At 40.1% G+C, this 23,151-nt stretch overlaps 1 protein-coding gene across 1 annotated transcript; it reads left to right on the forward strand.

Moving 5' to 3' along the window:
* Window positions 1–531: 531 nt before the first annotated feature.
* Window positions 532–23,011, forward strand: C8H2orf80 (chromosome 8 C2orf80 homolog). The gene is made up of 9 exons (XM_045560216.1): window positions 532–623; window positions 2,583–2,713; window positions 4,433–4,514; window positions 6,691–6,773; window positions 8,418–8,505; window positions 9,096–9,167; window positions 18,103–18,190; window positions 18,477–18,595; window positions 22,547–23,011. Exons 2-9 carry the CDS (start codon window positions 2,673–2,675, stop codon window positions 22,553–22,555), a joined length of 582 nt encoding a protein of 193 aa, XP_045416172.1. The 5' UTR covers window positions 532–623; window positions 2,583–2,672; the 3' UTR covers window positions 22,556–23,011.
* The last annotated feature ends 140 nt before the right edge of the window (window positions 23,012–23,151 follow it).

Consider the following 23,151-nt stretch of genomic DNA (forward strand, 5'->3'; position numbering starts at 1 on the left):
TGATGCTAGCGCTGGGGAGCGGCTGCAAATACAGATTATCATTAGCAGAGAGGTTTGACTGCACAATAAATGTAATGCGCTTGAATCACCCCGAAACCATCCTTCCCCACCCCACCTCCTGGGTCTATGGAAAAACTGTCTTCCATGAAAGAAGACAGTCCCTGGTGCCAAAAAGGTTGGAGACCTCTGCTCTAAGTGCTCTGGGGCACCCCACATATGTAGGAGCCAGAGTTTCACTGACTCCCCAGCAGTTCTTGCTTGGTCAATTGATTCCTATGTGTGCAGCCAAACGCTAAAAACACCATGGGAGAGGTAGACTCCTGGCATCCCCTTAGCTTTCTGATTAATCATTTAGATGGGAAACCTAAGCCTACTCAGGTAAAAAGATACATGAACTTCAGGTCACGATCACAATCCTGTCTCAAATATATGACTTTTTCCCCCCTCTGACTTGGGGTGGAGAGGTATTTTGAAAACAAATTATTTCATTCAATCCTGGTTTCCTAGCAACCTGGAAGAAGCATCTATTTTCCTCATCTTGTGAGCACCAGACTGAGCAGAGCCTATCCTCAAGCTTCCAGAAGCAGAGAAAGAACAAAAGCATTGCAATCTGTCTCGGGTTGGTGAGAGAGTGTCAAAGGGGAATTTGTTAAGAGCCGTCACCTAACAGAGCAGCCCGAGAGACCTGTATCTCAGCTGTAAGTGTACAAAGGGGAACCCGCATGAGGTGTGCAGGTATTCTGCAGTGCATGATATTCCTGTAGAATACGGGGACTGTGACGTCCAGGCAGTTGGTTTCTGTGAAACAGCTAAAGCCTGAGACTGCTGACATCTTTGCAGTAACTCCTTTGTGTGTGTTTCCAGCCAGCAGTCTTATTTCTTTAAAGCTCTGTAGACAGAAAAAAGGAGTAACTGGCAGAATTCAAATCTAACTGAATAGAGTCTGTGCACATGGCCCTCTTTCAACCAGGCTAGCTACTAAATGCTTGTAAATCACTGAGTTCTGCAGCTGGAAAGAACCTCTCCAATCTGTCAATGCTTGTTTTATGGAGGAAGAAACGCAAAAACATGGAGAGGCAAATTCACTTGTGCAAGGTGACACAGCTAGTTGGTGGCCTCCCAGGGTCTCCTGACCTCTAGTCTAATGATTTGGGAGCGGGAGATCCTCATATTTTTACAATTTAAACCTTTGCATATTACACCACATTGAATGGGAGGGTCTAAGAGGAAGCTGTCACAACAAGCAAGAGATACAAATGTTATAAATTGTAAGTCTGAATTTCAAAGGGTTTGCTCAGAATTACAAGACAAGCATGGGTTAAAGTAAATGATAAGTGAGCGTACTCCCAGTCCAGGAATTAAGGTAAGACAAATATTCTATCAACAAATGTTTTTCCAAATTACTGAATCAGAAGAATTTTAATGCATGCCAGACTTTGTAGAGTTACAGCACGTTAGAGTAAAACGTGCTCTTGGTGATGTTAACCAGGTCCATCATTTTTTAGATAACACCTAAGAAGAGTCAAGAGGCTTGGCGATGGCCACACCAATCCATGGTGAAGTGGACACCACATCCTGGCATTGAGCCTCCTTGGGGACAGTGCTTTTCCTTCTCTAGGCGATGGGGCCACCTCTCTGGCTTGCAGCGTCCTCTCCCAGTCAGCTCTCCTGTAGGGAGCAGTATTACAATCTTCATAGCTAATCCATTTCCTATGGAATGCTCTGACTTTCTTCCCCTCTTTCTCCTTATTCCATCAACTCCCAAAAGGCTGAAGCAGATGTGGCAGCAGCAAGAATGATCCCAAATCATTAAGTTGGCCTGATGAAAAATTCACTTAGCTTAGTGGCATCCTTTTGCTCCTTGCTTATTGTCAGAGAGCTGAATCAAATGAAGCTTAGTGTTTATATTCTACAATTTAAAAAAAAAGTTTCTAAAGTTTGTTTTCCAACCATCTTTAGAGCAGTGATTTAAAAACACATGCACAATATAAAAAGTACAAAAGGTGGTATAATGCACATCCATGGACTCATCATTCCAGAGTCAACAACTGTTAACATTTTTGTTATATTTGTGTATTAGGGTTCTCCAGAGAAAGAGAACCAACAGGATGTGTGTGTATATACATACATGCACACACATATATGCATATATCAGGTGCAGTGTAAGCTGCAGATACCTGCTCAGCTCAGCTTACATATATACATATATACATGGAGAGAGAGAGATTGATTTTAAAGAATTGATTCCCATGATTGTAGAGGCTTGGACAATCCAAAATCTGATGGGGATCTATTCGGATGGTTCTGCCCAAATAGTCTCATCAACTATTACATGAGCCATTTCAGTTTTACTTGCTAGATTATAGCAAGGATAAGTGTTGGAAAAACTTGGCAGGAATAAAAGTTGTCAGATAAATGCAGAGTAGTGCACTAGCCTCAGACGGCTTTCTGCCCTGACGCCTGCTGAGTAAGAGGCCTGAACACTGTGCTCCCTCGGATCCCTTCCAGAGCCTGGGACTCCATGACTGGTATTTGGAGTGACAGCATCCCTAACTCAAATTCTCTCTGATTTGCTGCTGTAGCCTCTAGGCTCAGAGAGGCTGGATCTTCCCAAAGGATATCCAGTGTAGTGTAAGCTGCAGATACCCTCGCAGCTGGATACGCCTTTCGTCATGGAAAGAAGGCTCGTGAAGAAAGAAATGAAAAAGCTCCTGTAAGTATGATTGAGAATAACTGTCATTTATGCCACCTGGCATTTGGTGGGTTTCATGTCGTAGATAGTCTGGGTATTAGCAGGGGGTTAAAAATCTAACGAAGAATCTATCCCTGCACCATAGAGAAAGCCAGAAGATGGTCTGTCCTCTCTCTGTCTCCTGCCGGGGAGGCCTCACCTGTGGTGCAAGGGACGATGTTTCTGCCGGCAGCCTGCATATCTGAGCACCCCATTCTAGAGCCTGAGAGCTGAGCCTACATCCTAGTCCACCTGCACAGGCAGGAGCTGCCTTGAGGAAAGGGATGGCCCTGCTGGTAAAAGATATAGGAGGAGAGATTCCTAAAAATGTACCCAAGGGCCCAGTGTTTAAATTGCAGCCTTGCTTCTTTTATCATAAGCTGTATTGACTAAATAATTCATCTCCTTTTTCTTGACATCTGAACTTTTTTTAAAACTAACACGGAAAGCGTTAAGTTTTCCATGGACATTTTTTGCCTCCTGTGGTAGTTTTTCTTAGACTTGATACTTAACTGTTGGTGAAAGATCACAAACCATATAAAAAAAGGAAAAAAGAAAGGTTATGTTCTATCTCATACGTATTATAGACACAACAGTAATACTCTTTTCATCAAAGAACTTGTCAGTGTCACCAGCAAATGTCTTTTTTCTGCTTACTAAGAAAATTATATTTTAATACATTCTTAGAAATGCTGGCCTAGACTACATATGAATTCACACATGTGTTCATGTATGTATTTGGAGGCCAATACAATAATAAAGAATAAACTGCGATCAGGAATGCCAATTTCTCTGCATAGCTCATCCAAAGAATCAGAATTTCAATCTGATATAAATACAATTTTATATCCAAAGGGTACACTTAGGCTACCTTAAAGTATCTTGGAATTTCACAGCAAAAATTCAAGAAATTTTATCAATCTAAAAAAGCTTAATGACTCAGAAGAAAAACTTTTAGAAGCCAGAAACAAACTTATTTTCCACACAGTAACTAGCCCAAAGTGTTCTAGTGTGGTAAATGGACAAACAGAACTGGCCTTATGTAAAATTGTGAGATGTGCCGAAATCAACTCCAGAGATCCCGGAGTTGTTTTCCTAAGTCCAGTCCCTCTCTCTGACTTCTCCAGGGTGGCACTTATTCTATCTCCTCGTATTAAAAGTCACTGTTAGGAAAGGATTTGATAAGGACACACTAAAGGAGAATTACTAATAAGTTTTAATGCATATCTCCTCCTCGGGGCATTTGCATTCTAAAGAGAAAAAGCCTTAAGACAAAAGAATACACCTCTACAAAATTTTATGTATCTGGAATTTATCAACTTTGGACATTCTGTCTGAATTTAAGCTGGGCAGCAAGGGACGCACTATTTTAAACAGTGGGTCTTAATCCTTCTGGTCTTATAAAACCATTTCTGTATATGGGTATTTGGCATACTCCTTGCTTTCTTGTAATTTTTGCTTCCAACTATGTGAGTTTAATTTTTAGATAAATGTGATTTAAGTTAATTATGGTTAGACATTTTAAACCTGCAGCATTGTGGAGCTATCGGGTAAACCAAAATTGAGCATTAACTCAGCTACCAGAGCATCAACGACTTCTCTTGTGTTTTGGTCGAGGAGGGAGGGTTTGGGAGGAAAGCCTCTTCTGCAGACTGAGCCCCTGTTATCCCGATGGTTCAATGCTGCTCTCTTGCTTTTAAGGGGAGATTATATTGGCATCAGACTTCGGGAAAATGAATTTGACCCCAAAGGAAGACGGCAACTCACCTTTCTAGATGATATGGTAAAGAAAGGCATGCTGATGCAAGTCACATTTGTGTTATATGTGTATTAAGGGGACACAATGAGGATCAATTTATTAATATATAATGAACAAGGCTAATACTGACACCCAGCCCCCCAAAGTCCTCTTTCTCATCTTCTCCTCATCCTGAGATTGTCCATGTGGTCATTTCAACCCACTAAACAGACAGCAAAAAGAGGATGAGAAAATAAAAGTCATGAGAGTATGTACTATTAGGAGAGAAGATTAACAAGCAAAATAAACGCAAGGCCAAATGGTACATACATAGTGTTAAAATTTTTTTTGACAAAATTAGCTATCATGTAGTTCTCAAAATAATTTCTTTTCCATTTGCATTAGTAGGGGCAGAAAAAACAAAGACATGAGTAATCCCAAAACCTTCCCTTTGTTAATTCATGTTGAAACCCAGATTCATGTTAGGTTCTGAAAGTTTACTTCACAGAAATTAAGGAAGAAACCACACAAAGATCTAATTCTAGGGAAATTAGTAAATTCTTGGTTTTTTACACTGCCCATTTACTGTCCTTATACTAATAAAAAGAAAAGATCTCTCGCTCCCCCTCTCATTCTCTGACTAAAGTAAAGCAAGGCTCACTGACTTCCCAGATTCCTCCAGAGCTGAGTAAGTAGTTAAGCCTTATTCTCTCTGAACACGTATCAAATGGAGAAATTAGATAGTTTAGAGCAGTGCTTCTCAAACTTTAATGAGCTCCTATTACAAGCTGTTTTGATTCAGGAGGTCTGGGGTGAGGCTTGGGATTTGCATATCTAATAAGCCTCATCTAATGAGGTGGTGCCAACGCGGCTGGCCCAGGCATCGAACTTTGAATTAGGTTTCGACAACTGGTTATGGTCCAATTTGTCCCATTTATTTATTTAAGTTTATTTTTCATTTTGGTTCAGTCCCTGAAAGAAATAACTCCATTGCTTAAAGAATGTTAAAATCTTAGAACACTGGACTGGTGCAGTGGCTCACGCCTATAATCCTAGCACTCTGGGAGGCCCAAATGGGAGGATCGCTCGAGGTCAGGAGTTCAAGACCAGCCTGAGCAAGAGCGAGATTCCATCTCTACTAAAAAAATAGAAAGAAATTATCTGGACAACTAAAAATATATAGAAAAAATTAGTTGGGCATGGTGGCATAAGCCTGTAGTCCGAGCTACTTGGGAGGCTGAGGCAGAAGGATTGCTTAAGCCCAGGAGTTTGAGGTTGCTGTGAGCTAGGCTGATGCCACGGCACTCTAGCCAGGGCAAAAGAGCAAGACTCTGTCTTCAAAAAAAGAAAAAAGGAAAAAAAAAATCTTAGAACACCTAAAATAAATAAAAACAAAACCAACCTTCCCTTTTCTGGGTGTGGGGATGGAGAAGAGAGAAGGAATGTTTTGATAGATAGATAGATAGATGGTAAATATGCTTACTAAACAAGAGCTCTTAGGAATTATCAGAAAAAGTGGTCACAATGATAGAGGGAACATTGGAATTGGTCCTCAGGTTTTTACTATATGTGAGATTCTCAGCAAGTCCCTTAATCAGGTCTACACCCTGTCCTTTGTTCATGCTGGTCCCTGCACCTGGGATGTCCCTCTCCATCTGTAGAAACTCTCTTTGTCCTTCAAGCCCTGGCTCCAGTGAAACTTCTTCTGTGAAGCCTCCCAGGATTCTCCCTACCTCCCCAGGTGCACATCAAGGCACCTCCCTGCAAGTTTCCACCACGCTTCCCCTGGAAGTGCATTTCTGACATTCTACTCACACAATCAGAAATTGTTCTCTGTGGCCCTCTTCCCCCACCCTCGCCTTTTTCTGTTTTAAAATATAAGAAAAACAAGGTCCAGAGAGCATCAATCACTTACCTAAGGATAGACTGTGAGCTGTGGACAATACCTAGATTTGAGCCCAGATTCCCTGATTCCTGGTTTAGTATTCTTTCCACTGGTGTCTCCTTTCCAGACCACACAAGTCAAATAACTGCTTTAGTGGAAGATAAATTTAATGCCTGAAGATCCCTAAATATTTCTGGCTGAGCATCAGGTTATCAGACATAGCTAATGATCCTTCCCATTTTAGACATGACAAAATAATGGGATAGGCTTAGTAGTGCCATTGTCATTGGGTCCAGGGAGTATTTCTTCCAGAGTCTAAACCTGTTCTGCCTGCAGGCTCACTATGACTTGGCCATCAGCGTTGCTTTGCAATGGCTGGATCACTCGGAAGACTTAACGTGGCTGGAGTGGGAGGAAGCGTAAGTTGAAATAGATTTTTTGTTTTTCTCCTTAATGTGTGACTATGATTAATGATAGAGGAAGTTCCAGCCCTATCTAGTGTCTTCCCTCTTGAGGCATTCTGATCTGAAAGCACTACAGGATGAACAGCCCTCTTCAACTAGACAGCTGAGTAAACCCCCCCGTTGCCACCTTGAGGAAGTCATACATGTGTTTACACATATTGCCTCTCTGCTAGTTGGCCTCTATGAAATGGAAGACTTTCTTACACAGGATGTTCTCTCTCTTAGAAACATGACAGTGTTTTATGTGTACATGCCATGATTTTTAAAATGGTCAATTCTGTGGATAAAGGCTGCAATCTTTTCCTAAGGACTAGCAAACACAATTTCTTAAGCATTTAAGTAAATTTGTACCAGAGCTGAGCTATTTGAGTCACAGAATAATTTTCTTTCCAGGATTATTGGCATTTTCCGCCATGTACAGTGTCCAGGCAGACTCACTCAATTGATGAGAACATGGAACTGAGGAGGCCAGGATCAAATATCTTATTCCAGAAGCCAGTTATTTTTTTCTGTTCAATGCCCTTAGATTACACACCACATCTTGGATAGATATAGCAGTTAGGGTTTAGTTGTAATAAGCAGAAAATCCAGTTTGAACACCCTTAAGAAAAAAAGCGGGGGAGGGGAGTTTTTGCATCTATATCTGAAAAGTTGGTGAGTAGGTCTGTGTTAGGCAGGCATGGTTTAATTCAAAACTCAAATGATGTCACTAGAATATACCTCTTTTTTTTTTTTTTTTTTTTTTTTTGAGCTGGAGTCTTGCTCTGTCACAACAGCTAGAGGGCAGTGCCATGGTCATAACTCACTGCAACCTCAAACTCCTGGGCTCAAGCGATCCTCCTGCCTCAGCCTCTTGAGTAGCTGGGACTACAGGCATGTGCCACCATGCCCAGTTAATTTTTTTCTATTTTTGTAGAGACAGGGTCTCACTCTTGCTCAGGCTTGTCTTGAACTCCTGACATCAAGCAGTCCTCCAGCCTTAGCCCCCCAGAGTGCTAGGATTACAGGTGTGAACCACTGCACCTGGCCCAGAATCTACCTCTTGACGCTATTTCCTCTGGGTGGACACCAATCTTCGTTTCAGCCTACTTCATTATAATGTTTAGTCTAAGGGAGGATGGATCTTTAAAAAAATTACAGAATCGTGTCTGAATGGCTCTATTTGCCCTGACTCACCTGAGGTTGGATGGGGAGGAATAGAATATACTGACTAGCTTAGTCCACAGTGTAGTTTCCATCCTTGGGACCTAGGGGTGTTGTTTGCTTCAGTGGGGTTAGGCAGTTTCCCCCAAGCAAATTGCCACAAGAAGGGGAAAGGACAGTGGTTGGTGAAGCCATAAACATCTGTCACGTGGCTGGTCTGCCAGTGTTTGATGTAGCTGTGAAATATGGATAGATGAGGGCAAATTCATCACCATTATTGGAAGATTAGAAATTCAGTGTGTTTCACCGATAGAGGGACAATCACATCAATTTTATAAGTAAGCAGATAGCACACAGCCACTGCACATAACTCATGGGTTATCATCACAACCTCAGCAGGTGTCAAGAAGAACAAGAATACTTCCTCCCTTCTTATTGATTCATATCCCCCCTTAGGAAAATGCCACTCCGTGGCAGACCCACGTATCCAAACCGCAGAGAACGAGAAGCTATGATTTTATCATCTTACGCTGGAATCTTAATGGTAAGGAAAAGAATACTATTTGCATATATGGATATTTCATATCTACTAGATGTATTTTGGGGCTTTTTGTTTGTTTTATTTTGTTTTGTTTTAGAGAAAGGGTCTTGCTCTGTCACCCAGGCTGGAGTGCAGTGGTGCAATCGGAGCTCACTGTAGCCTTGAATTCCTGGGCTCAAGCGATCCTCCTGCCTCAGCCTCCCGAACAGCTAAGACTGTAGGCATGTACCACCACGCCTGACCTGTATTTTGATATTAATGCATATTTATGTTATTTTTAAGCCAATGTTTCTACATGTTTAGGAGTTTCTAATAGTAAATTTTTCATATTTTGCAATAATAAAAAGACTTTGACTTCTATACTATAGTTTGAAAACATTTATTTAAGAGGCAAAAAAATTAAAAGAATGAGAGACATAAATAATTGATATTTGGAAAACTGATTTATCCATTTATTCAGAAGTTAATTACTGTATTCAGTGCCCACACTAGGTAAACATGGTTGTAGACATACTGGAGCTATAATAGCTTTGTTTTGTAATAAAATAAAAGTCAGGATATGATAACACTTTGTTGTTATTGTTGTTTAACAGAACAGTATCCCAATTGAGGAAGTCTTTAAAATTTATGGGGCTGATTCTTCTGCAAATTCTGGTTCTACCAAGGTAAGGGTGACCTGAAATTGTCTATATAAGGGATTTTTAGAGAGAATATATTTAGTGTATAAATTTACAATGTGGGGTGTTCCAGTGGCACAATCAGTGAGCACGAGGTATTTTCAGGCATCAGTTATGAAAATAACAGTTTTATATCAAAATATCCAGAACTACTATGGAGCCCTAGATAGGTCCCTTTCCCTGCTTGGGCCTCCATATTACTGATCTTAAAAAAAAATAGTTTTCTAAATACTCTTTAAGGCCTGTTTGGTTTGTGCCATTTACAAATGTATGAACATTAAGAAACCATTTAAATATGGATGGCTTTGTAGAGGTGAACTCCTGATGCCTTTATCTTCAGATACCTCTGGTCTCAAACTCCTGACCTCAAGCAATTCTCCCACCTTGGCCTCCCAGAGTGCTAGGATTACAGGCGTGGGCCACCACACCCGCAGCTTCAGATACCTCTGGAAGAGGAAAGAGGAAAGGGAAGATGGGGTGGGCAAGGGACATGCAGCAGGTGAGGGAGAGCAAAACACCCTCACGCCCAGGCCTGCGGGCTTTCATGCCTGCCCCAGCCTCGCCAAATTGGGAGGGGAGGCCAGGGCAGCGCGGGGCTGGGGCCACAGGGACGCTGCCTCCCTTGCTCTTTTGCTGCAGACCATACAGCAGGCAGCGGGCTCATGCGAAGTTCCAGAGTCCACCAGGTCCACCTTAGGAGTCAAGTATTTACTTAGTGTTGTAACTTTGAAACCAGCCCTCTGTCATCTTAATCTGTATGTAATTTGACTATAGTCCTGAGACACCAATTCCCTCCATCACTGCGGGGATCAAAACCTCCCTGATCATCTTAGTTTCAACTCGCTCCTTCCATTCATTCATTCGTTCATTCAGTAGAGTTGTATGTGCAGGGCATGCGATGGTGAGCAAGTCAGACAAGACTACTTTTCCTAAAGACCTTGTTTGCTATACTGGGGCTCACCTTGGTTGAGATATAAACCACTCGAGGCCTGGTGGTCTTCGGAGACCAAGCTGTTCTTGGCTTTTAAAGAAAGCCCAGCTCTCTGTGTTCCTTGGAGAGCCAAGCAGACTATACTGCTTCATTCCTGTTTGTCTTTTTCTGCAGCTTTCTCTCTTTCAGATCGCTCTCTTCCCCTCTTCCCCCAACCCCTAACATTTTCACATTAAAAACTTGAGCCCCCCAAGCCCCTGTTTCAGTTACTCTTTTCTCCCTCTCACTTCTGGGCCATGGGGGAGGTCTAGCGCAGGCACAGCTGACTGGCTGGTCTCCACTCACATGGCCAGAGCACAACTAGGGAAAATCGAATCCTGGAGAGGATGGCACTCTGAACCCCTTCGGTCTTGGCTGTATCATCAATCAAGAAGGTTTGCATGGCCGGGCGCGGTGGCTCACGCCTGTAATCCTAGCACTGTGGGAGGCCGAGGCGGGTGGATTGCTTGAGGTCAGGAGTTTGAGACCAGCCTGAGCAACAGCAAGACCCCATCTCTACTAAAAATAGAAAGAAATTATATGGCCAACTAAAAATCTATATAGAAAAAATTAGCCGGGCATAGTGGCGCATGCCTCTAGTCCCAGCTACTCGGGAGGCTGAGGCAGGAGGATCGCTTAAGTACAGAAGTCTGAGGTTGCTGTGAGCTAGGCTGATGCCACGGCACTCATTCTAGCCTGGGCAACAAAGCGAGACTCTGTCTCAAAAAAAAAAAAAAAAAAGAAGGTTTGCAAACATGGATGTCTGAGTAGCTCAGATGAGTCAGGTTCATTTAAAGGGCTAGAATGGGAAGAAATGCTGTTTAGCTGTGTGCAAGCCAATCTCTACCCATCCATCAGATCACTCATTTATTCATTAAAGAGTCTTTGTTCAGCACCTTCTCTGTTCGGTGACACATAGTCCCCATCTTCATAATCAGTGACCAGTGATGAGAAGCCCAGGTGTGTACACAGGCTACGTAATGGCCAGGTCTGAATAGAAACAGATAATATCATCATATAAGGAGACTTTTCTTTAAAGCCTTGCATTTGTTGATTGCTATGGGATGTGAGTGTTGGCTCATTTGCTGGTTTATATGTGAAAGGCAGATCGTGTAACCTTAAGCACTAGGATTCTAAAGTTCGGCTGCTTGAGTTTGAATCCCAGCTCCACCAATCACAAGCAGAATAATCCTGGGCAAATTTTCTAACCTCCATATACCTCAATTTTATGTAAAATCAGGGACAAGAAGATGGGGTTATTGTGGGAATTAAGCGAATTAGTACCAATAAAGCCCTAACCTCAAAATAATAGCTTTAAGGTTCTGGTACTCAGGGATTGGGTACCTGATTTCTTCTCTGTTCTTCTAATTCAGGGTTTCTCAACATTTTGGGCCAGATGATTCTTTGTTGTGTGTGTAGGGGCTGGGGGTTGGGAGCTGTCCTGTGCATTGCTCGATGTTTAACAGCATCCCTGGCCTCTACCCATTAGATGCAAGTAGTTTGTCTTCAGTTGTGATACTTTAAATGTCTCTAGACTTTGCCAAATGTCCCCTAGGAGGCAAAATCACATTGGATTGAGAACCACTGCTCTTAATATTAAAAAATGAAATAGCCAGTCAATAGCATCCACATGTGTTATTAACACAATGTAAGCTTTGCCTATTTTGAACAATAAATAATCACAAAGGCTGTGATTTAAGCTGCTGACACAAGAATCTGAGGACTTATCCTTGTGAGCCTCACCAGCTCCTCCCCACCTCAAGACCTTGCCCTTGGACTGCACATCAGCTCCACGCAGGGCCCTTTTCCGAAGCTTGAATACAGAATTAGCAGGGCCTCTCGATGGAAATGTAGCATTTCAAAGATTGAACAGTAAAAGTATTTTAAAACAGTCCTTTAGAATTTAATATAATTTCAAGAAATGGTTTTAACTAGGAGATGGAATCGTTAAAAAAATAGATATCGCCAAATAATCTTCATTAATTGCTGCATTTATCTGAATGACCATTGATTCCTTCTGATGAAATGTCTCCTAAGCAACAGCTAAAATCTTTCCCAAGCAAAGACTTAAAACCCTGTTGAGTACTAATCAGATTATGTAGAATTTCTGGCAACTGGAATTGGCCACTTGACACAATATGGATACTGTATGTAGGCTTGGTGGCTTTCTTCAGAACTATTTGCTGCCACCTGGTGACAGAAAGGCATTATAGGTACAACATTTTTCAGAAACTATTAGCCTCAGGTTCCGCCTCCTGAGAGCGTGCTGGGTTTTGCTGACACGAAGCTTTTTGTCTGCTGAGGACTCTGGACCCACAGAAAAAGTTCATTAAGGCCTTCACAAGTGAGGGTTGTTTACAAATAGCGTCAGATTAATATAAAATCTCCTCAATTTTAAAAGGAAGAAAACAGAACATAAATCTTCCTTCAGTAAATCGAGCGAGTGATACAAATATTCTTCAGCTTCATTTGATGGAGAAAGAGGGAAACAGAAAGAAAAGCAGAGAGAGTAAAAACTAGTGCATCAGAGAGAGGGAAGAGACGAGGGCAGGAGACCAGAGAGAACCAAAACTTCTGCTCTTCTTTCTTCCTAAAGCTGTATCCCAGTGTCTGACCGGTAATCATTCAAGTCCATCCCAGCTGGCATCCAAAGTCGAGAGTACGACTCCATCACAGGCAAACAGACCGGTGTCCAGTCCCATCTTTTTCACTTGCGAGCTGTGTGTCCTCTAATAAATTATTTAACTTCTCTGATTCCCAATTTTCTTATAAGTAAATAGGCATGCATAGACAGGCAGGATTACACTGGCCCACACACTCGGTTGCTCTGAGGACTCAATGAGACCATGCATACGGGACACGATGGTGGCACAAGGGACACCTTCCATATTAGCTCTACTAGTTCCAAGTCCCCCGTGCTCCCGTGGCCAGCCCCCTTCCTCCTGATAGCAGCCGGGTTTCTCTGTGACAGGCCTGGCTTCCTCCCTCTCACACTTCCTCCAACAATCTGCCAAGTGTCTTCGGTTCTTGGAGGATGCTGACCCAGACTGAATTGTGCAGAAATTTTAAAATGTTTTCATGCCAAGGGGAGGGACCTATGTTTTAAGCATTATTGACAGATCTTAATAATGAGGGATTAAAAACACACTTTCAATATTATGTCCAAATGAATATGTACAATGTATATTCAAAGTACAAAAACCAAGCAAGCCAATCCAAATGTATGAAATGGAACAGTATCAAGAGTTTTGAAGCTCTCTGTGTACCCTCCCCCGTCTCGTACCCTTCCTTTCGCCCTAGATTACCACTATCTTGAATTATGTGTTTATCAGTCTCTTTTGCTTCTTTATAGTTTTAACACATGTGCATCTCTAATCAATATATTGTTTAAGTTTGCACATTTTCTATAAGTAGAATATTAGCAAATGTGTCATTCTATGGCTTTTTTTTTACTCAACATTATATTTCAGAAACTTACCCATGTTGTTGCACTTAGCTATAGTTCATTTTCACTGCCTATAGTATTCCACTCTAGGAATATACAGTACCACAATGTATTTATATATTTTTATGTTTTAGACATTTGGGTTATTTCATTTATATGTCTCTTGTTGCACAGCAAGAGTTTCTGTATAGCGTATGCCTAGGAGCAAAATTGCTAAGCCACAAGGTACGAATATCTTCAACACTCTAAAGCCAAATGATTTTCCAAAATGGTTGTACGAATTACCTAAGCAACAGTGTAGGTTATCTACATTGATATTTTCAGGCTTTTTAAGTTTTGTCAGTCTGTAAGTGTATCAGGGCATTTAATTTAATTCGTGGTTTTAATTTGCATTCCCCTGATTGCCAGTGGATAACTATTCATGTTTCTTCTTTTCTAAAGTGCCTGTTAAAGTCTTTCAGATTTCTTTGTTGGGTTATTTGTTTTTTTCTTTTTTCTTAACAGAGACTCAATTTTTAGAAAAACTGTTATAAGGATAGAATCCGTCAAGTTTTAGCTTTTCCAGTACTTTTCTCATTTGACATTTGCCCTTTTTCTTCACAAACATTTAAATGTTTAGAAAATGTAATTTTCTAACATTCCAACCACATTTGCATAATTTCTTAGATTGCAACTGTCTTTCTAGACCATATGCCCAGCTTTTACTTTGGGCAATCTGATTGCTGTAAGCATATATTCAATTGCCTTGACATCCAGGAAAAATCCTTCACCTTCTAGCTCGGTGATATCATAATGATGTTTCAGTAAGTACCAGGTTGAAAGGCAAGTGAAGATTACTGGCTATGCCCTTCCTTCCTTAATGATGTATTCCCTTTTAGGGCTTTGCTTGGATAAGGTCCCACATGCCTTTATACATACCAACTTCTTCTCCTCCTCCTCAGCCTTCCAGTTAGAAGAAATTTTTGTTGAATGTGCTTTAGACATAATTTGGCATTCAGTAAGTACTTGAATTGAGAAATAATCATAATAATACTTTTACATTGAGACAATGAAGATATTAGTAAATAGCTTTGAAGTTAAAAAGAATATAATTAACTCTGGGTTTAGGATTTAAGTTTCATCCTGCTTTTAAATAATCTTTCATATAAACAGTTAATGTAGTAAGCTAAATTAACTACTTACATGAGTCATCAGGTTATCAGGACTCAGGAAGGTTCATATAATAGTCAAGTTGGAAGTGACCTTTAAATCTTTGACTTCTGCCTTCTCCAGTGAATAGGGAAACTCAAGCGTGAAAAATATCCATCTAACATCTACTAAATACAGAACTGCACCAGGAACAAAGTATGAGCCAGTTCCCTTTTCATTATAGCTGGCATATATTATCCTGAAGGGCTGCTATCATAGCCATAATTGCCCCATATTAAAATATAGCCTCCTCTTTAATTGCTTTCTGTGTTTTAGGATTGTCTTTCTGATTAGATTATTTACTTTATGAGTTTAGAGTCCACAGTTTGTGCTTATGTTTAAGTCTTTACAACACTAGACATGAAGTAAACTCTCAGTAAATATTTTTTCCATTTGAATAAAAGGCTGAGTTAAAATTTAGCTGTGCTCCTGGAAAGAATGGCTTTAAACTGTTCTGACAATAAAAAGAACACAACCTCATTTATTGTTTAATCCATGTTTCCTGTGTGATATAATAGAAAACCCATGGTAATAGTGAAAAAGAAAAGTTTACTTCCCATATAAAGCAAGTCTGGAGGCCCCACAATGATGCCACAGTTCCACAAAATTATCAAAAACACAACTTCTTTCCAAGTCTGTGGTCAGTCACTCCTATGGTGCAGCTGTCACCTTCTTGTCTAAGATGATTGCTGGAGCTCCGGCCATCACAACTATGGTTCAGGCAAGCAGAGACAAAGAGGTATTACCCCTTCCTTCTAAGGAGATGTGTCTGTAATCTCACAGAATACTTTATCTTACATATCACTGGGTAAAACTTAGTTATATAGTCATAGCTAGCTAGAAAGAAAGATCAAGAATATAGACTGTAGCTGAGCAACAATAAGTCTAACTAAAACTCAAAAAGAGAAAGATATCTCTTGGGAGGCAACAAGCAACCTCCATTACATTTTTTAGGCCACACCAGACATAAACTTAAATCAATTTACTGGGAACAAAATTATGTTCTTCTAATGCTGCAACCAGCCCATTGAAAGAATTTCAGCCCTTTGAAGTGATTCCTTAGCCAGTGCTAAGAGTATCCACATCATGTCTCACACACAAAATGGATTATTACTATCTATTAATAAAACCCATCATGTCTCAAAATGGAGATAATAGCAGGGAAAAAAATCAATCAATTTTACACCAACTTTTCCAGAGATTATATAATCTTTATATAAGGCTAGCATAGCTTTTACTTCAAAAACTGATAAAGCTATCACCTACAAAGAAAATTATACATCAGTCTCTCTCAAACATAAATGTAAAATCCTCAACAATATATTAGCAAATCAAATCCAGCAATATATGGAAAGGATAATACATAATAATCAAATGGATTTTATTCCATAGATGCAAGGGGAGGCCAACATTAAAAAATTATTCAATGTAATTCAGTATGTTAACAGAAGGAGAGATATGATTATCTCTATATATTCTGAAAAAAATGGATAAAATTCAATATTCATTCATGATTTTTTAAAAAGCAGCAACTTTGCACTTTGGGTGATAATGCCAATGCAGATTTGTTGATTGCAGCAATGTTCCACTCTGGTGGGAGATGTCGGTCGTGGGGAAGGTTGTGCCTGTGTGGGGATGGGGAGTATACGAGAACTCTGTACTGTTCCCACAATTCTGCTATGAACCTAAAACTGCTCTAAAAGGTAGATGTTAACCACTATTGCCTTGACTAGAATAGTAGTTGCTATGCGCTAGGCACTCTCTCTAAGGCACTGAGATAAAAGTTTAAATTATTAATAGTTAACTGGCCTCCCTGCTTCTACATCCAATCTATTCTCAACATAGCAATCTGAGTTTTCTTTTTTTAAAACTGAAATCAGACCTTGTCACACTACTGTTTAAAACATTTCAATGGTAGCCGGGCATGGTGGCTCACGCCTGTAATCCTAGCACTCTGGGAGGCAGAGGCGGGAGGATCACTTGAGGTCAGGAATTCAAGACCAGCCTGAGCAAGAATGAGACCCCATCTCTACTAAAAATAGAAAGAAATGATCTGGACAGCTAAAATTATATATATAGAAAAAAATTAGCCGGGCATGGTGGCACATGCCTGCAGTCCCAGCTACTCGGGAGGCTGAGGCAGAAAGATTGCTTAAGCCCAAGGAATTTGAGGTTGCTGTGAGCTAGGCTGATGCCATGGCACTCTAGCCAGGCAACTGAGCGAGACTCTGTCTCCAAAAAAAATTTCAATGGCTTCCCATCGCACCCTGGAATCAGCAGTGTACATCTCCATACCATGACCAACAAAGACCACATGACCTGGGTTCTACCTCTCCCTCAGCCTCATGGACAATCCCCCCACTTCTTGCTGTGCTCTAGCCACATGGGCTTCCTTTCTGTGTCTGGAAAGCACACGCTTATTCCAAGAAGACCATCTCGTTCCCTTTGCCTGGAACACTTCTCTCAAGCTCTTCCCAGGGCTTCTGCTGCTCTTCCTGTAAGTCTCAGCTGAAACTTTGCTTCCTTCTGGAGGCTTCCTCTGCCCTTTCTGTCTGCAGTGGTGGCTGTCCAGTAACTCCCTAAGCACAGAACTTTTAGTTTATTAAACTGATCCCAATGTGTAATTACTCTGGATTGTCTAATTCCTTTGTTAGTTTATGATTTGTCTCCCCTCCCTGAGCTCCAGAAGAGCAGAAATCTTGTCTGTCTTACTAACTACAGCTCGTAAAACAGGGCCTGGGCCCATGGCAGGTGCTCTTTGAACACTTGTGGAAGCAATGAATGAAGGGACAGTCCCAGCCTTGAAGACGTTTCCAGTGTAATGCAGGGACAGCCCGTTATAATTAGCTACAACACACTGGCGCTGTTCTATGTGACTACATGCTTGACTCACAGATGAGTGAGTCAATAATTCTGTGTTTGGTGATGGTGGGGAGGCGGGTGGTAAGTGCCAGTGTGGGAGAATGGGGATGGGGTGACAGAGGCAAATTGCTCAGAAAAGGTGATACTTGAGCTACCTCTCAAAGGAAAAATAGGAGCATCTGAGCAGAAAAGGAGGAAATGGCTATTCCAGGTAAAGGAAACTGTGTGAAGAGCGTCAGTGTGTGAAAGGGCATCGTAGGCAATAGGGCCACCCACAGGAGCAAAAGACAGTGTGTGAAAGTTCATGTTTACACGTGTCACGTGCCCCACCAATGGGCCGTGATCAATGTCTCAGGACTGGACTCTGGGTTGACTAAACAGGCCGAGTGCTATAACGGGCAGGTGTTCGCACCACAGGGAGTGTACAGCTGTTAAGAGTGGGACTGTTTTCCTTTCAGGTTCCCCAAGTTTCATCTCTCCGCCTCTCCTTGCACCCTTTTGCCATGTTAACAGCGCCCAAAGCAGCAGAGTACGCCCGCAAACACAGTAAGCCTGTTTACTCTCATCCGCTTAGAGAAATGAAAGTAAAATTAGGAAGTAGACTCCCAAGGCAAGGTCAATGGTAATTAGATTTCTCTGTCTCGTTGAATTAAAAAGAACCAGGAGGTTCTATGACTTGATTTCCCTCCAGTATGGAAATCGGGGAAGTCTTATTTCTCAGCCCCCTTGGTGATGGGAGCAAAGCACTCCTGAAGGGAAGGATTTAAAACTGTGGGTGGACACATTTAAAACAAGTTTTACATGCAGATATGGTTACTACATGTGTCTGTAGGTGTCAAGTCAAGAAAGGGAGCAACAAATAAAAATGCCACCAGCAGCTCTACAAAGGAAGCAAAGGCCACGGAATGGAAGTCATCAAAAAGGTTTTCAGGCACACAGCCAAAGAACAAAGTAGGTCTAAAATCATAAATTGGACCAAATTGATATCAGATGTTTCGGGAGTACTTTACTTATAGTGTGGTTAAAGGTTTAGCCTTTGGAATCAGATGCTGTAGGTTTAAATCTAGAGCCCACTACTTATCAGCTGTGTGACTTCAGGCAAGCTACTTAAACCGTCTGTGTCTCAGTTTCCTCCTCCGCAAAATGGGAAGAATAATGATACCTACCTCTTAAGGTTGTTGGGATGATTAACTGAGCTTATGATGTTAAAAGATTAGAACAGTGCTTGGCACAGAGTAAACTCTAAATAAACACTAGCCATTATTATCTTTTCAGCATTTGAAAAATACTATTCACAAGGTAATTGGCATTTATTCTATTGATTCAAATAAGCATGTTAAGGAGAAGGTTAGTATTAATATCTGGATCCCAAATGTTCCTATTCTTGGTCTCTCTTACACTCACTGATGAAAATTTTATCTTTCCCGGCTCAGCATCTCTCCTGCTCCTGCCCTGTGCATCTGATTCCTAATTTTTATGTTGCAATATTCGGAGAATGGTCAGAGATAGACAGGGCTGGAGAGAAAGGAGAAAGGGAGGAGGATTCTTTGCTTTTCTAGCTCTGGGCTCTCAATTGTAATGTGTAAAGTGAAAAGAAAACTTTTTTTTTTTTTTTGAGACAAAGTCTCACTCTCTTGCCTGGGCTAGAGTGCCATGGCATCAGCCTAGCTCACAGCAACCTCAAACTCCTTGGGCTTAAGCAATCCTTCTGCCTCAGCCTCCTGAGTAGCTGGGACTACAGGCACGTGCCACCGTGCTCAGCTAATTTTTTCTATTTTTAGTTGTTTGGCTAATTTCTTTCTATTTATAGCAGAGACGGGGGTCTCACTCTTGCTCAGGCTGGTCTCGAACTCCTGAGCTCAAGCCATCCTTCCCCCTCTGCCTCCCAGAATGCTAGGATTACAGGCATGAGCCACCGCGCCCGGCTGAAAAGAAAACTTAAGAAGAAGTTAGCAAGCCCAAGTTGGTGAACATGATAAAGTGGAGAGGGGAGAGAATCAGAAACGTGGTACAGGCTGGGTGTCTGGGGTATTTTAGGGCTTTGTTGAATGAGAGACTTTGGATGCGCTGGAGGGTCGTAAGGTAGGAAAGGGAGAAGGAAACTTTGAGAATTGATACACTGAGTTATGAATCGGGTTTGCATCAGGAAACACAAGTGAAAATTGAAATTCCTTTTTATTTAGTTTGGTTGCTGTATTGTGTATTTTTTAAATGGAAATCTCTGAGTCAACTGGACCAAGTGTGGCTGAGGATTTATTCATATTTCAGAGGCAAATTATTGATTGATTAGAAATGTAACCTGTAGTAGCAACTGCTTTAGGAACCACCTGAATTCTTCGGTCATATCAGGGTTTTAATAAGGGTTATTCTAATAACAGAACAATTGCACTATTGGGAAATCATAATCATACTGAGTTTCCTTTTAAAGGTATTAGCCACAATAAGACTTGAGGCTATAGATTTTCTAGAACCATATCTTTGTTTCTGAAGAAATTTTTGAAGTAAGATGAAGTTGTTTTCTATATGAGTTTGGAGACAGCAAGCTTTAGAAAGCAAACAAAACAAACAATGAAAAAACAGTAACAACTCCAGAAATTATTCACATGAACATCTGTGTACACATACAAATAATCCAGACTTTAAACTTAATCATGAAAAAATAGATCTCTGAAACAGGGGTTCATAGACCCCCCTGAGCCTCATTTATGGATCCTACATAAGGAAAACCAACTCTAAAGATTATTCATTGGTATTGTTATTTTGAAAATATAATTTCATTCCACATGCATTTTCTCCTGCAACTACTAAAGGTTGTTGGCTTCTTGGTGGAAGCAGATCTTCTATTTCCTTATTATTTCCCACATGTATATGAAGTACTTTGCAGGCAGTGGAGATTCAGGAACCATTTTTGATTAGTGAATTGGCAGTAAGTGAATGGTTGTTGGTGACCACTCTCAAATCTCTGTGCCCTGTCTATACTGATGAAGAGGCTCTGCTCTAGGATCCAGCATTTCTATAGGCTGATCAATGCTTGTAAGCCCAGGAGGGTCAGAAGTGCAAATGCCCATTTTGCAGTAGGGCTCCAGGTCCTGAGATGAATCCCTTCCATAAAGGCCCCTTCTTAATAATCAAACAACAGAAAATCTGTTAATGTTTTTACTTTCATGCTTTATTATCTGTGCACTTTAGGCATATTTTACAATGCCTGGGTAATGTATTTTTTTAAACTAGTTTAAAAAATTATAATAGTAATACATGCTTATAAGTAAACATTTCAAACAATACAGAAATTATGAAGTGAAAAGTAAAAGAACTCCATCTTCCCTACACCCCTTTCCCAATTCTCAGAAATAACTAGTTAATATTTCTTGTGATATTCAAATGCTTGCTATACATATATGTATGTCTCACTGGTTTGTTAAAGCTCTTTATATTAAAGAAGTAAATATTTTATTAAATAGATTAAAATATGCTTTCACAGTTTGTTGTTCAAAGAAGTTTTTAATTTTATGTATTGGAGCTTCTCCTCAGTATTTCTTTATGGAGGGTGAATATTGTAACAGGTCTTCTAGCTGAAGAACCATTTTTTTAACCTCAAGATAAAACAATGCCTTATTCAGAATTTTCTATTTATTTCCAGCTACTGAATTTCTCCATAAAGTAAGAGAAAAGGGGAAATTGTAATAAAAAAATCTCAGTATTCTGGAAAACAGTTTTGAAGATTTATTTTTTATCTTATTGCTATTAGTAGCTGGTCTATTAGTCAAGATGGGTATGAGCAACATAATTTTCTAGGAAAGTGTGAGTTGTGGGTACATTACTAGGAAATGAATTTGGAATGGACAAGACCATACCAAAGAGTTAGAAGACAACATACTTCTTGAATCCTGGCTCCCCACTTAATAAGGTGGGTGAGCTACTTACTCTCTTTTTGCTTAAGTTTCTCATTTATAAAAAGAAAATCCTAATAGTACCTACCTCATAGGGCTGTTACAAGGACTAAATGAGTTAATACATGTGTAAAGCCTTAGAAAGTACCAGGACCACAGCAAGCAAAGATAAAATTGCTCCCTTTATTACAACTCCTGAAGAACTCACAATATCATGGAAAGAAACAAGATAGAGAGAGGGCAATTTAAGTTTAAATTCAAAGCAATATATCAGAAATTCAAAATAATATGCTACAAGCTGAATATATAACTGCTAAGGGACCAAAAGCTGATTTGCTTTGGGTAGGGTTGGTCAAAAGAAGTATAACTTTTATTTATTTATTTTATTTTTTGGAAATAATTTCAAGCTTAGAGAAAAGTTGCAAGAATAGTACAAAGAACGTACATATTTCTTTTACCCAGAGTCACCAATTGCTAATGGTTTGTTCCATTAGCTTTATTATATTCTGTCTCTGTCTCTTTCTCTGAATATGGATAAAAATATATAATTTTTTCTCAGCCATTAGAAGTTATATACACCCTATCACTTTACGCCTATATACTTCAGTGTGTATTTCTTTTCTAATTTTTTATTTTTAATTATTATGGATTCAGTGTATATTTTTTTAAAAACAAAGTCATTCTCCTAAATAACCACAGTACAGTTATCAACTTCAGAATATCTAAACATTAGTACTTTAATCTAATGTCTATATGAATTTTGTCTATTCTTTTTAAGCATTTTTTTCCTTCTGTATAGAACCCAGTATGGGATCATATATTGCATTTAGTTGAGAAATATAACTCAATTTCCAAATCTATCAGAAGAGTTCCATGGAAATTCTTTTGTACCTGCATTTATCTAGTCCATCTTTGTCAGTAAATTAGTATCTGATATTTGACCTTCACTTCCTAATTCTGTGTCCATGTTAAATTGATGTGCTTGATACTAAAATCATCTTTTATTTTGTAGGTCACTTAGAAACTTGGAATTGCACCATGGAACTTCATGATAGAGTCTCTGGGAGCAGACAAGAAACGTCATCTTAAAACTGCAGCTCTTGCCAGCACGTTTTTCTTTACAATTAGCTTTTGATGCAAACTGCACTGAAGTGTTATTTCTGATGTTGAGCTTTCTTCTCTTAGAAGCATACTGCACAGCTACCTTTTGGTTAAAAAAAAAAAAAAGATCCTATACTACTTCATTGTGACTGGGAGACTGTTGGAGAAATCAGAGAGTATACAGTATTTCTGTGTCAAAACACGTTGGCTTTGTAGCAAATTTTACGAATTTGTAGCATTGAATATTGCACAGTGATGAAGTAGGAGGCAGTTTTCCAAAGATTTAATCTGAAATAAAATGAATCTGTCATTGATTGCCTTTACTATGTTCTCATATGAAAAAAAAATTTTAAATCATTTCAATAAAGCATTAAAAGAAAAATGGGTGTAGGCTTCCTCTCAGTAGAATAGAATGACCACTAGGAAAAGAAAATGTTCTAATCTTTCAATACCTTTCCAAAATGCTGATTAGGCACATGGCCTAGCCTGTCAAGGTATGTAATAACAATTTGATCA

Source organism: Lemur catta, chromosome 8 (assembly GCF_020740605.2).
Source record: "Lemur catta isolate mLemCat1 chromosome 8, mLemCat1.pri, whole genome shotgun sequence".
NCBI lineage: Eukaryota > Metazoa > Chordata > Mammalia > Primates > Lemuridae > Lemur > Lemur catta.

Bases quoted from the DNA above. Each gene is read 5' to 3' on its own strand.
- C8H2orf80 (XM_045560216.1), top strand. From the start codon at position 2,673: ATGGAAAGAAGGCTCGTGAAGAAAGAAATGAAAAAGCTCCT. The intron at 6,774-8,417 runs GTAAGTTGAAAT...ATCCCCCCTTAG, and splicing joins TGGCTGGAGTGGGAGGAAGC to GAAAATGCCACTCCGTGGCA. The intron at 18,191-18,476 runs GTAAGCCTGTTT...ATGTGTCTGTAG, and splicing joins AGAGTACGCCCGCAAACACA to GTGTCAAGTCAAGAAAGGGA.